The sequence below is a fragment of the Cervus canadensis genome, chromosome 15, assembly GCF_019320065.1.
Source record: "Cervus canadensis isolate Bull #8, Minnesota chromosome 15, ASM1932006v1, whole genome shotgun sequence".
Taxonomy (NCBI): domain Eukaryota; kingdom Metazoa; phylum Chordata; class Mammalia; order Artiodactyla; family Cervidae; genus Cervus; species Cervus canadensis.
The window spans coordinates 2,319,402-2,333,896 of NC_057400.1; the positions used below are offsets into that span (position 1 = coordinate 2,319,402).

At 42.2% G+C, this 14,495-nt stretch overlaps 1 protein-coding gene across 2 annotated transcripts in view; it reads right to left on the reverse strand.

Annotated features, from left to right (window-relative positions):
* CNTNAP5 (contactin associated protein family member 5) overlaps positions 1-14,495 on the reverse strand; it is a 995,095-nt gene that overhangs the window by 169,606 nt on the left and 810,994 nt on the right. For both annotated transcript variants that reach the window (XM_043488200.1, XM_043488201.1), the window contains 2 exons: positions 2,504-2,631; positions 2,168-2,338 (listed from right to left, as the gene is read on the reverse strand). In XM_043488200.1, the coding sequence (XP_043344135.1) occupies positions 2,168-2,338; positions 2,504-2,631 (299 nt within the window). The remainder of the gene's footprint in view (positions 1-2,167; positions 2,339-2,503; positions 2,632-14,495) is intronic.

The window sequence follows — 14,495 nt, forward strand, 5'->3', positions numbered from 1 at the left end:
GAAACACTTAGCTGTGTCATGCTTTGCAGGAGACTTGTACAGACACCTCAGTTATCTTTTCCAGCCAGCACTTTTGTATCCTTCTCTGGAGTGCTCAAATTTCTAAGTTTCTGTTGCTAAGATATTACTTAAGCTTCCAAGGGTATTTCATGTAGTCATATTACTACTGTAATACAGTCAATTGCATCAATCAAACCAAAGAAAACATCCATTTGGATCCAGATAAATGAGATGCCTAATGAAAAGCACACGCCTCCCCAGTCACGACTTTAATAAGGGCAAGATAGTGGAAGCAGTCCAATTTGTGTATGAGGAAAAGGGGGGTACACTTAAGGCAGAGAATCAGGAAACTAGCAAGAGCAACTAAAAGATGTGTTTTCCATTATTGCCACACACCAGTAATTCCAAATAATGCCAGCAATAAAATGTTCCTCCACCAAGAAAAAAATCTGTAACAAATGCTGATGGTGATATTACTTTTTAATAATGCATATGTAAGGTTCAAATAGTATATTGCCTACCATTTAATACATATTATATTCAAGAGGAAAGTTAATAGAGAGAACTCCTGACTTACTATTGGCTCCTGAACAAGCAGACTAAAATATGTGTTCGTTTTTAAGAATAAGAACTCAAGTTTTGACTTTCTGTGTTTACAGTTACTGCACCATCACTGTTTAACTTAGCTCTACTGTTGAAACAGGGGAACATATAGCACTGCAGGGACTGTGAACACAAATTGCACCTGAAGAGTGCTTGTGTTAATCCTTCAGTCATGCCTGACTCTTTGCAACCCCATGGACTGTAGTCCACCAGCCTCCTATGTCCATGGAATTCTCCTGCAAGAATACTGGAATGGGTTGCCATTCCCTTCTCCGGGGGATCTTCCCAACCCGGGATTGAACCTGGGTCTCCTGCTTTGCAGGTGGATTCCTTACAGTCCGAGCCGCCAGGGAAGTCCAAGAGAGCTTAAGTAATTCCAACTCCTTAGGAACTATGTAAGGCTTTACCAAATGGAATAGTGACCCATGATGAATTTTCCAATACAAGTACTTTAGTGAATAGGTTTGTTAATTTTGGAGATATTTGAAATTGCTAGCATCAATGGTGAAAAAAATAGAAAGCATTGCAGTTTCTGAAATTTATTATAAAATGGAATTTTTATGAATCTCTATCAAACTTAGCCTTATGTTTAAAATCAATCTTTCCTAAAATGTATATATCTACTGCTTAATGTGCAACATATTTTAAGTTTAAAATTAATAAAAAGTACCCTTTGATCAGTATAAGAGAAGATGAATGGATAAATCTCATTATGCTCTCTTTTGAACAGGAACATGCAAAGAAAATTAATTTTGATGCAATCACTCACAAATTTGCATAAGTCAAGCCTAAGAAACAGAAATTTTAATGTTACTACTATTCCTGTGACAGATCAATATGTAGATATTTTCCTTTTTATATAAAAAATTAATTAAGGTGATTAAAAATATTGTATTGTCTTTTTTCTACTGGAATTTTTTATTGGCATGATTACATATAAAATTTCATTAATAGAACATTTCTCCATCTGCAGTTCTATTGCCTTTCATTTAACTTCATGATTATTTCTGAATATATTTTGTTTATAGGAAATGGAATGTTAAAAAATGATCCACATCCCGACATAAAATTCACTAGATACGCCCCTATTCATGGTAAAGTGGTAGAGAAACAATGAAAATTCTGATTGTGTAGGCACATACTCCTGATGATGGGAAATAAGTCAGGAAACACTTTGCGGAGCAAAGGTATAGCAACAAAGTTGACCCTAAGTATAAACAGAATGCAGAACACTAGTGTTCTCAGCATTCCATAGACATTGTTAGTGGTGTGAAAACAAAAAATATGTAATAAATGCCCATGGAGCAGATAAAGAACGCTGTAAACAAATATCTATGGGAATTTGGGGAATGCACTATTTTGAAAAGAGAATGACTCTTTAAATACTGTTAGGTAATAATAAAACAAAAAGCATAAGAAGAAACTAGAAATTGCCATTGCTAACCTGACAGATACCCAGGGATATTAACTTGATGGTTGAAATAGACACTAGTTGCTTGTGGAAAAGACAAGATTAAAACTTCTGTTGATCAATTACATTACATTCATAAATGACAAAACTTACAGCTTATTTCCAGTCGGATGAAATCTTTAATGCCAAGGTTTTCTAGGAAAACTCCAGATAAAGCCGTAGTTTTAAAAAAGAAGGAAATGTCAGCACTGAATTCCGCATGGAAGGTAGGAAAGTGGAGGTAAGAGGCTTCTGTATAAAATGATACCGCATTCCAAAAGTGTCCTGCAAGTGAAAAAGAAATCCTTAAGCATGGAACGGGTTACGGGAAAGCACTGGGTGTGTGGACAACTTTCAGGACTGGGGGCACTGCAGGGAAAAAGGATAAGGGAATAAAACATCTTGAGCTTATGTAAGGAGAGAGAAAGCATCTTTCAATTTAGTACTCACGGTCGCCATAGCAACGCAAGGGACCAATTCTCCAAGCTGCTTCTGAGTTTGTTCTGTCCGTATCAGTGATAACTATCTGAGTGACAGGCAAGTGGTCTTTGAAGGAAAGAAAACCAGTATCATTTGTCCTGCAAAACATAAATTTAGGGAAAAAAGAGGAGAAAATGTGGATAAACTAGGGATTCTTTACCAAGCCTCCTTTTTTCAAAAGTGATTTGGGTAGTTGCGACAGGGTGAGGGCAGAGGAGACGAACAGGAGGCCTTTCATCTACGCGTCAAAGTCTGGGATGCCAATCACAAAATCCACGGCCAGTTTCCAAAAACACGTAGATTTCACACCTCCCTTAAGTCTTTCCAGAAACGCAGATAGCCTGCAGAGCTCGTTGCTGCTTTTCATAGCTTAAGAGCACCCCACCTGCCCAACGCGGCACTGAGAGAACATGAAACATCGCCTCTCTTACGAGGACGAGATCAGCTACCTCAGTAGCAAATCTGAAATAGGCATCACAGAGCCTCCTGAAATCACTCCAAGGACTTGTTTCAGCCACCTGCCAACAGGTTTTAATCAGCTCAGGATGTTTCTTATCACCTTTTAACTCTAGGTAGTTTGTTGCTTTTCATTTTTCTCTTCTGTGTTTTAGAGATTTTGGTCGTTAATGACTCTGGCTTTGTCTCTGTTAATTATGCAACTAGGAAACTGCTTAATCAGCCTTTCACAAGAAAATTAAAAATGAATGGGGTTAAGCTATACACGACCCCCCCCCCTTTTTTTTTTGAGTTGTGACTTTGGATGAATGGCAAGGACATACCATTTAACTGATAGTAAAAAAAAAAATGTAGGTAAGAAACTGGCATTGAATAAATATGCAGCTATTTAGAGCCAGAAATATACTAGGGGGTCAGTAATACCCTTATGCAATGGGTACCGTTATTTCCATCACAAACGAGGAAACTGAGGCTCAGAGATATGGGATAACTTGCCTGTGGTCACATGGCAAAAGGTCAGAGGTCTAGTTACTTAGAGTATGTCTCAACGTTAAATTTAACAAGTATACATCATTAATACATGTTAATATGAAATGAATTGAATCTTATGAGGCAGTTTGAAAATTACACATGGGTGGGCTGAACTCCCCACCCACATAGACTCAGTTAAGCACGAGCTGGATCATCTTGTCTGTACCTGAGAAATGGGAGGCAGAACACCATTGCCACAATGATGAAGGAAAAGTATATGATGCAATAGTTCTTTTTTTTTTTTATAAGAGCACAAAGGAGCAAATTAATAGTGGTCCTCTTTCTGTAGTTACAAATAATTCAACACAACTGTCAAAACATTCAAAATCAAAGTTGTCTTTCATCACCATTCACATATTATTTACAGCTCTGAGTCTAGAGACAAAGAAAATAATGTGTCTAGTTATGCATTGGGGAAGTACCACAAAGATCACATAGTGTGATGTAGCGCTTTAAGAATAAAGCTTTAAAAGCACACGGATTTGTTCTGAAACCCCAGATCCTGTTTCCAACTGTGCTACTTTGGGCAAATCATTTTATTTCTAAGACTCCACAGTATCCTCAGTTGAAAAACGGAAGTAATGTCTATATCACAGAGTTACAGCAAGAATTAAATGAGATGGTATAGTCACTTAGCATGGTACCTGATCTATGGTAAATGCTCAAAAATAGCAGTGTTAACACTCATTTGAGTTCTCATCTTCGTCCCCAAATCACTTTGCAGCCTGAGGCAAGTCAATTCATCTTTTCATACACCTAGTTACAATTCTGTCTTGGAGATCTCCATACTACACAGAATGTTGTGGAAAATTAAATGTTAATATTAGGCATCCAACTCCTGAGAGTTGTAGAAAAATGCACTAATTCACTTTGGTTATAAACAAATCAAATATTTACCTGTACATATACTGTTATGGACTTCCCTGGTGGCTCAGACGGTAAAGCGTCTGCCTACAATGCGGGAGACCTGGGTTCGATCCCTGAGTTGGGAAGATCCTCTGGAGCAGGAAATGGCAACCCACTCCAGTACTCTTGCCTGAAAAATCCCATGGATGGAAGAGCATGGTAGTCTACAGTCCATGGGGTCACAAAGAGTCAGACACCATGGAGCGACTTCACTTTCTTCATATACTGTTATATGTCTAATCACCCAAAACGTAAAGAAATGAACTGTTATCTGTAATTTTAGTTTCTGTATTTAGAAGCCAATCAGAGGGTCTGGAATAAGGCTTTTGTGTCTATTTGAAAGCACATCTATGAATGTGAGACAGACAGTATAAAATTTGAATCTTCATGTTCCACTATTTTTTCTAGGAGATATTACAAAGCAAATTTCAAGTGACCAAAGTAGAATAAAGACCAAACCCATATAGTCTCCTGAAGAAACTTAAATTTAAACTCTATAGGATCTTATTTCTCCACGTTTGTCTTTTTCTTTTTCTTTTTCATCCTCAAGGTGGAAATGGTAGATTCTGGAGTCTGCCGATCAATGTCAACCACTGCTTCCCTCATATGCTATGGCATCGTTTCTACATCAATTTGATGTCCTTCTATCAAAGTGTTGGAATATACAAAATCACTCTAAGAATAAAAATCTCTTTCAAATAACAGAGAAAAAGAACTTCATAAACTCAAATAACTACAGGGGCAAAAATAATAATAGAAATGAGTGAAGCCACATATATGTTATGATAAGTGGAACCTGACACACAGCTTCAGTATCAGGCGGGAGAAAGAGAGAGAAGGAGAGGAAGACTGGGGTAAAGATGGTGTTCTGTCTTCACGAGGTAGTTACGGCCATTTCTAACAGGTAATCATGCTCGTCACAAATGTAAGACCAGCGGGCCAGACTGGAATATCAGTATAAAACTACTCAATTTTTAAATCTTAAAAATGGATTTAAATTTTTTAAAAAACAAAACAACAAAAAAAGTACGGTAGTAACCCACACTGCACTGGCCAATAAGACAGGTGAGGGGGGTCTTGCAAACTGCTTAGGCATCAAAGGACTTTGCAAATTTATTCATGCACTTAGGGTCCCACTGAGAATAACACTGGATTTAATTCAATGTGTGAATGACAAGACTGATTAAAACACTTCAAAGAATTAATGTGTAGAATATTTGGGGAGATGGCATAAAAATGATACACATTATGGTGTACCTATTAATAGACAGGAAGTCTGCAGCTGCAGAATTGATGTTCTACAAACAAAGTTGTTTTTCTTTGGCTTTTGAGAAGAGCTTGTCTTCTCAAGGGCAAACACTTTACAGACTTTGTCTTTCTTTGGAACAACATACAAGACTCTTCCTAAAGGGTGCTTATGCACTTTTTAAGTACAGAAATTATTTTATTGCAGTGGGAAGACATTACAATTAGGCCAGAGGGCACAGGTTAATTCCATGTGCCTCAGCACACTGTATGATGTCATGAGGTCACTGGGGGACTCAATTTCCTATCTCTTTAGTTCAGTCACTCATTTGTGTCCAACGCTTTGCAACCCCATAGACTGCAGCACACCAGGCTTCCCTGTCATCACCAACTCCCGGAGCTTACACAAACTCATGCCCATTGAATCGGTGATGCCATCCAGCCATCTCAGCCTCTGTTGTCCCCTTCTCCTCCTGCCTTCAATCTTTCCCAGCATCAGGGTCTTCTCAAATGAGTCAGTTCTTCACATCAGGTGGCCAAAATACTGGAGTTTCAGCTTCAGCATCAGTCCTTCCAATGAATATTCAGGACTGATTTCTTTTAGGATGGACTGGTTGGATCTTCTTGCTAACCCTAATCTCTTAAATGGGGATAATAATACTAATTTGATATTGTTGTAAAAAGTCAAAGTAGATAATGTATATAAAAGTTAACAAGTCAACTATTGCATAATAGGTATTCAATAAATAGCTATTGAAATTCCCAGTCATGTTTGAAATAAAAATGTTGGCAGGGAGTTTGGGAGAGAATGGATGCACATGTATGTAGGGCTGAGTCCCTTTGCTATACACTGGAAACTATTGCAACATTGTTTGTTAATCAGCTACACCCAAATACAAAATTTAAAAATTTTAAAACACAAAGAATTTTAAAGGGGAAATAAAAGGAGCCCCACAGCTGGCATGACTGAGCAGGCCAGTCAGAGGTCCCAGCTATGGAAGCTCAAAGGGCACAAAGAATATACTATAGACACGTTCTTTACGTCTATAGACTTTCCAGGTAATTTGGTATGTCGTGGTAATCTCCAGGCAGGAATAGAGATACAGAGGTAGAGAATGGACATGTGGGCTCAGGGAGGGGACAGGGAAGACGAGATGAAGGGGGAGATTACAGTTGGCATATTTACACTACCACACTGTTGTTGTTTCATCACCAAATCGTGTCTGACTCTTTGTGACCCCGTGGACTGCATCCCTGTCCTTCACCATCTCCCAGAGTTTGCCCAACTTCATGTCCATTGCATTGGTGATGCCATACAACCATGCCCATCCCCTTCTCCTCCTGCCCTCAATCCTTCCCAGCATCAGGGTCTTTTCCAGTGAGTCAGCTCTTCAAATCAGGTGGCCAAAGTATTGGAGCTTCAGCTTCAGTATCAGTCCTTCCAAGGAGTATTCTGGGTTGATTTCCTTTAAGATCCACATGTTTGATCTCCTAGTTGTCCAAGGGTCTCTCAAGAGTCTTCTTCATCACCACAGTTCAAAAGCATCAGTTCTTCAGCATAGGTCCAGTTCTCATCTCTGTACTTGACTACTGGAAACACTATAGCCTCGACTATATAGACCTTTGTTGACAAAGTGATGTTTTTGCTTTTTAATGCACCGTCTAGGTTTGTAATAGCTTTCATGCCAAGAAGCAAATGTCGTCTAATTTCATGGCTGCAGTCACCATTCACAGTAATTTTAGAGCCCAAGAAGAGGAAATGTGTCATTGATTCTACTTTCCCCCTTCTATTTGCCATGGAGTTATGGGACTGGATGCCATGATCTTAGTTTTTTTTTTTTTTCCACTGGGTTTTGTCATACATTGATATGAATCAGCTATAGATTTACACGTATTCCCCATCCCGATCCCCCCTCCCACCTCCCTCTCCACCCGATTCCTCTGGGTCTTCCCAGTAATATTGAGTTTTAAGCCAGCTTTTTCACTCTCTTCTCTCAGCTTCATCGAGAAGCTCTTTAGTTCCTCTTCGCTTTCTATCACTACAGCGGTGTCATCTGCATATGTGTGACAGGAAGAGCTGGCAGGAAGCTGCTCTATAGCACAGGGGGCCCAGCTCAGCGCTCTGTGATGACCTGGAGGAGTGGGGTGGGGGACGGGGAGATGTCCAAGAGCAGGAGGTATGTGTATACATATGGCTGATTTCCTGCTGGCTCAGGCAGTGAAGAGTCTGCCCACAATGTGGGAGATCAGGGTTCAACCTCTACCTAGATCAAGAAGATTCCCTGCAGAAGGGAATGGCCACCCACTCCAGGATTCTTGCCTGGAGAATTCCATGGAGCCAGGAGCCTGGCAGACCACAGTCCGTGGGGTGACAGAGTCAGACGCTTCTGAGCAATGAACACTCATTTTCACCAATTCCTCCAAGCAATGTGAGGAGCAGGGGAGGGGTATGTGAATATCTACACGACTGATTTACTTCACTGTATGACAGTAACTAGTATAACACTGTAAATCAATTATATTTTATTAAATAATATAAAAAATAATTCAAAAAAAAGACATGCATGTGTCCTAATGATAAAACATGAACATTAAGAAAAAGACTCAAATTTTCTCAAGAGCAAACTTATGGCATAGAATTAGTCAAAGTGGTCTTTTTTTAGTTTTACTATTTGAATCTGAAGAATTTACCAAAATCAGGACTGCAGAACAGAGCAGATTTCTTAATGTGTCATTAAAGTGTAGGGAAAACTTATATGCTGCCATTTTTTCATCAACCAGTTTTTGGGTAACTGCTGCAATTATTTTGTAGCATCACTTGGGTGACTGAGCTGATTAAATGAGGATTTTTTTTTCCTTTTTATATTCTTCTCTCAGTCACTCAAATGTAACCAATAACATATTATTCATAAAGTAGATAAACCTAGAAAACTATGCAAAGAACTCAAGACCTCAGGTCCCTCAGAAGCTCTTGTTTGAATCTGAATGGACTGGTCTCAAGAGACTGCACATCTTTCTGTTCAGTGGGTTACATAATACTGTCCATTTGCTGTGGATGTGAAGGAAGAAGGGCTGGATGATGCCCACAAAAAGCCCAACAAGTCTAAATACCATACTGATATTTGCCAGAAATTATAACTTAACTTTGGTTAAGGCAGTTATTTCCCTCTTGTCTTCCTTATTAAGACTTCCAGATAAACAAGAACAACCTAAGGGATCAAATGACAAAAAAGACTCCAGGGTCCCTTGGTTGAAAATGTGAAAACATTGACTGTGGTCACTGTAGTCTACCCCAGAGGATAACATCCCATCACTTATGCCCGCACACTGATCAGGCCACATCTATCTGGAGTCTTTATTTCAGTTCCCAGAATGTCTCTTTTGGGGCCAGGTGTATAGAGTTTCTTTGCAATATTGTGTTAGTTCCTGCTGTGCAGCAAAGCGAATCGATCACACATGCACCTGTGCCCCCGCCTCGTGGAGCTCCCGCTCCCTGCCCCGTCCTGCATGTCTAAGTCATCACAGAGCTGAGTTCCCTGTGTGTGTAGCAGGCTGCCGCTGTCTATTTTACACATTGCAGTGTATATATGCCTGCCTCACCTCCAGGTTCACCCTGCCCCTCTCCCCTGCTTTGTCTACATGCCTGCTCTCTGTGTCTGCATCTCTATTTCTGCCCTGCAAATATTCACCTGGACCATTTTTCTAGATTTCATATCTATGCATTCACATGCACTATTTGTTTTTCTTACAGCCATGTTTCTTACATGAAGGGCAAAACAAGACAATGTTGGCATATATTTAATATTTTTGGAAGCTGTATTTTTTTCTGTAAGTATTTTAGAAACCTGGAGACACAGGGCTCCTCTCATGTGGATGTGAAAAAACAAAACAGGTCCTGGTATATGAATACAGTCAAAGTTTACCCAATGCTACTTCATTAGTAAGAAATGTGAATGGCCCTACAGAGTTTATGAGCATAAAATGGAATTTTTAAAGTATTAGCAAGGATTAAGTGTTCTGTAGGCATCATTTGATTAACCTGTTCCTGATAGGAAAGGGAAGGAAGTGCCATAAAATCTCTTTGCAGAATGCCTGCATACTTTCTCCTCTCTCACCCTTCTCCCCAACCTAACCAAAATTAGCCTTTTCTCCCCCCACGCCCTTGAAATGTTACTGAATCGCTCTTTCCCCCAGACTATGCCAGTGTCTGACTTACTCCACGTGTTGCAGCATTTTAGTGTTGCCTTCTTCCCTGTTTAGCACACACTCTCACACACACACACACACACACACACACACACACTCACATGCATTTCATCATGGATATATACTCATTCAGCTAGCTGTCTGTGACACATGTCTTTACAAACCTCCCCCACTGGTCACCTTCCCAGGGACCGGCCTCCCTACTCATTACTCTGTGAATGACTTGGCCCTGGGCTCCCCAGCGGCTGCAGTGAACACCTCTGGGGCTTCATCTCTCCTCTTTTCCTCAATTTCTCCCTCATTGTTGATCAACAATGTCCATCAAACTCCCTTTCTTTACACCGCTACTTGCTGCCTTATCCTCATCCTCCCGGCCCCGGTTTTATTCTGAGGCCCAGCGTCTGCCTGGACCTGGGTGAGTTACTGGCCTGCTTTCACCGCTGCTGCCTTAGCCGTGTCCCCTCTCACACCTCTCCACGTGCCCAGAAACACACATGTGGACAAGAGGTGATTCATCGCTTCAAACCTTGTAAAGAAATCTCTATCTCTTACAGGAAGGGTCCAAATTTCCAAATATTTAACACATTAGAGTAAACAAAAATTGCTATTTAAAGCCACCCTTGGAGGAGCCAAGATGGCGGAGGAGTAGGACGGGGAGACCACTTTCTCTCCTACAAATTCATCGAAAGAATAACTGAACGCAGAGCAAACTTCACAGAACAACTTCTGATCGCTAACTGAGGTCATCAGGCGCCCAGAAAAGCAGCCCATTGTCTTCGAAAGGAGGGAGGACAAAATATAAAAGATAAAAAGTGAGACAAAAGAGTTGAGGACGGAGATTCGTCCCGGGAAGGGAGTCTTGGGCGGCATTGCTTGGGGTAGGGTCCGGGCCTGAGTGCCCTGAGGACAATCGGAGGGAGCTTCTGTGAGGTGCCAACTTGAACTGCGGGAGACCAAAAGAGAGAGAGAAAATTAACCAGCCCGAACACACTGCCGGCCGTTCGCAGAACAAAGAGACCGAGAAAGTCCAGAGAGGAGCTCGCAGGCTGCGGACCCGCCCAGCCCCGCCGGAGGCAGGAGGCAGGGGGGAGGGGAGGGTCGCGGCGAGACACAGGGCGCAGGCACCCGACCGGCGCGGGCAGGGACTGGGGCTGGGGACGCGGAGGGCGGAAGGCGCGCGCACCCGACTGGCGCCAGCGGAAACTGAGACTGGGTCCGCGGAAGGGAGTGGGTGCGCCACACCTGGGGAGAGTGCGCCCACCAAGCCCCTCGCTGCCTGGACCGCTCTGACGGGGAAGGCACAGAGAGCAGGCGCAGCTTTCCCTTCCGCGCTTTTGTGTAACACCGGAGGGCTGGAACCTAACGCAGAGGGCGGAAGGCGCGCGCACCCGACTGGCGCCAGCGGAAACTGAGACTGGGTCCGCGGAAGGGAGGGGGCGCGCCACACCTGGGGATAGCGCGCCCACCAAGCCCCTCGCTGCCTGGACCGCTCTGACGAGGAAGGCACAGAGAGCAGGCGCAGCTTTTCGCTCCGCGCTTTTGTGGAACACCCGAGGGCTGGAACCTCGCGCAGCGCGGGGCGCGCTCCATATAGAGCAGCCGGGAGCCTGAGCAGCGCAGACAGAGAAAGCAGCGTCAGCCCCTTCCGGCAGCGTCAGCCCGCCCCCGCAGGGCCAGCCCCTCCCCGCAGCGCCAGCCCCTCCCGGCAGCGTCAGCCCCTCCCCGCAGGGCCAGCCCCTCCCCGCAGCGCCAGCCCCTCCCGGCAGCGTCAGCCCCGCCCCCGCAGGGCCAGCCCCTCCCCGCAGCGTCAGCCCCGCCCCGCAGCGCCAGCCCCTCCCGGCAGCGTCAGCCCCGCCCCGCAGCGCAACCAAACTAGCTACCTGAATAAGAGTCCACCTCCGCCCGCCTGTGTCAGGGCGGAAATGAGGCTCTGAAGAGACCGGCAAACAGAAGTCAAATAAACAAAGGGAACCGCTTCAGAAGGGACTGGTGCAACAGATTAAAATCCCTCTAGAAAACACCGACTGCACCGGAAGGGCCCTGTAGATACCGATAAGTGTAAGCTGGAACGAGGAGCTATCTGAAACTGAGCCGAACCCACACTGACCGCAACAGCTCTAGAGAAACTCCGATATAATTTTACTTTTTTCTCTTTCTTTTTTTTCTTTTTTTTTCTTTTTTTTCTTTTTTATTTTTTCTCTTTTATTTTCCTTTAAAATCCCCTACTACTCCCCCATTACTCCTTAACTTTCATTTCCATAGATTTTTACGATTTTTTTAATTAGGGGAAAAAAAAAATTTTTTTTTTTCCTTTCTTTCTTTTTTTTTTTCTTCTTATTTTTTTTCTCTTTCTTTCCTTTTTCTCTTCTATTTTCTATTTTTCTTTTCCTCTTATTTCTTTTAAAGTCCTCTAGTACTCCTCTACTACTCCTTAATTTTCATTTTCAACACACTATAACCTTACAAAAAAAAAAAAAGAAGAGAAGCCCTATTTTTAAACCGAAGATTATTCTCTCCCAATCTTGACTCTCTGTTTTCTACCTCAGAACACCTCTATTTCCTCCTTTCCCCTTCTCTTCCCAATCCAATTCTGTGAATCTTTGTAGGTGACTGGGCTACGGAGAACACTCTGGGAACAGACAGCTGCGTAGATCTGTCTCTCTCCTCTTGAGTCCCCCTTTTTCTCCTCCTGCTCATCTCTATCTTCCTCCTCCCTCTCCTCTTCTTCATGTAACTCTGTGAACCTCTCTGGGTATGCCTAACAGGGGAGAATCTTTTCGCCATTAACCTAGAAGTTTTCTTATCAGTGCTGTATAGCTGGAGAAGTCCTGAGACTACAGGAAGAATAAAACTGAAATCCAGAGGCAGGAGACTTAAACCCAAAACCTGAGAACACCAGAAAACTCCTGACTACATGGAACTTTAGGTAATAAGTGACCGTCCAAAAGCCTCCATACCTACACTGAAACCAACCACCACACAAGAGCCAATAAGTTATAGAGCAAGACATACCACGCAAATTCTCCAGCAACGCAGGAACATAGCCCTGAACGTCAACATACAGGCTGCCCAAGGTCACACCTAACACATAGACCCATCTCAAAACTCATTACTGGGCACTCCATTGCTCTCCAAAGAAAAGAAATCAAGTTCCACGCACCAGAACACTGACGCAAGCTCCCCTAACCAGGAAATCTTGACAAGCCAATCGTCTAAACCCACCCACTGGGTTAATCCTCCACAATAAAAAGGAACCACAGACCTCCAGAATACAGAAAGCCCACTCCAGATACAGCAATCTAAACAAGATGAAAAGGCAAAGAAATACCCAACAGGTAAAGGAACATGAAAAATGCCCACCAAGTCAAACAAAAGAGGAGGAGATAGGGAATCTACCTGAAAAAGAATTTAGAATAATGATAATAAAATGATCCAAAATCTTGAAAACAAAATGGAGTTACAGATAAATAGCCTGGAGACAAAGATTGAAAAGATACAAGAAATGTTTAATAAAGACCTAGAAGAAATAAAAAAGACTCAATTAAAAATGAATAATGCAATGAATGAGATCAAAAACACTTTGGAGGGAACCAAGAGTAGAATAACGGAGGCAGAAGATAGGATAAGTGAGGTAGAAGATGAAATGGTGGAAATAAATGAAGCAGAGAGGAAAAAAGAAAAAAGGATCAAAAGAAATGAGGACAACCTCAGGGACCTCTGGGACAATGTGAAACGCCCCAACATTGGAATCATAGGAGTCCCAGAAGAAGAAGACAAAAAGAAAGGCCATGAGAAAATACTCGAGGAGATAATAGCTGAAAACTTCCCTAAAATGGGGAAGGAAATAGCCACCCAAGTCCAAGAAACTCAGAGAGTCCCAAACAGGATAAACCCAAGGCGAAACACCCCAAGACACATATTAATCAAACTAACAAAGATCAAACACAAAGAACAAATATTAAAAGCAGCAAGGGAAAAACAACAAATAACACACAAAGGGATTCCCATAAGGATAACAGCTGACCTATCAATAGAAACCCTCCAGGCCAGAAGGGAATGGCAGGACGTCCTGAAAGTAATGAAAGAGAATAACCTACAACCTAAATTACTGTATCCAGCAAGGATCTCATTCAGATATGAAGGAGAACTCAAAAGCTTTACAGATAAGCAAAAGCTGAGAGAATTCAGCACCACCAAACCAGCTCTTCAACAAATGCTAAAGGATCTTCTCTAGACAGGAAATGCAGAAAGAGTTTGTAATAAACGTGAACCCAAAACAACAGTAATGGCAACGGACGCCACCTATCAATAATTAACCCTAAATGTAAATGGGTTGAATGCCCCAACCAAAAGACAAAGATTGGCTGAATGGATACAAAACAAGACCCCTATATATGCTGTCTACAAGAGACCCACCTCAAAACAAGAGACACATACAGACTAAAAGTGAAGGGCTGGAAAAAAATATTTCATGCAAACGGAGACCAAAGGAAAGCAGGAGTCGCAATACTCATATCAGATAAAATAGACTTTCAAATAAAGGATGTGAAAAGAGACAAAGAAGGACACTATATAATGATCAAAGGATCAATCCAAGAAGAAGATATAACAATTATAA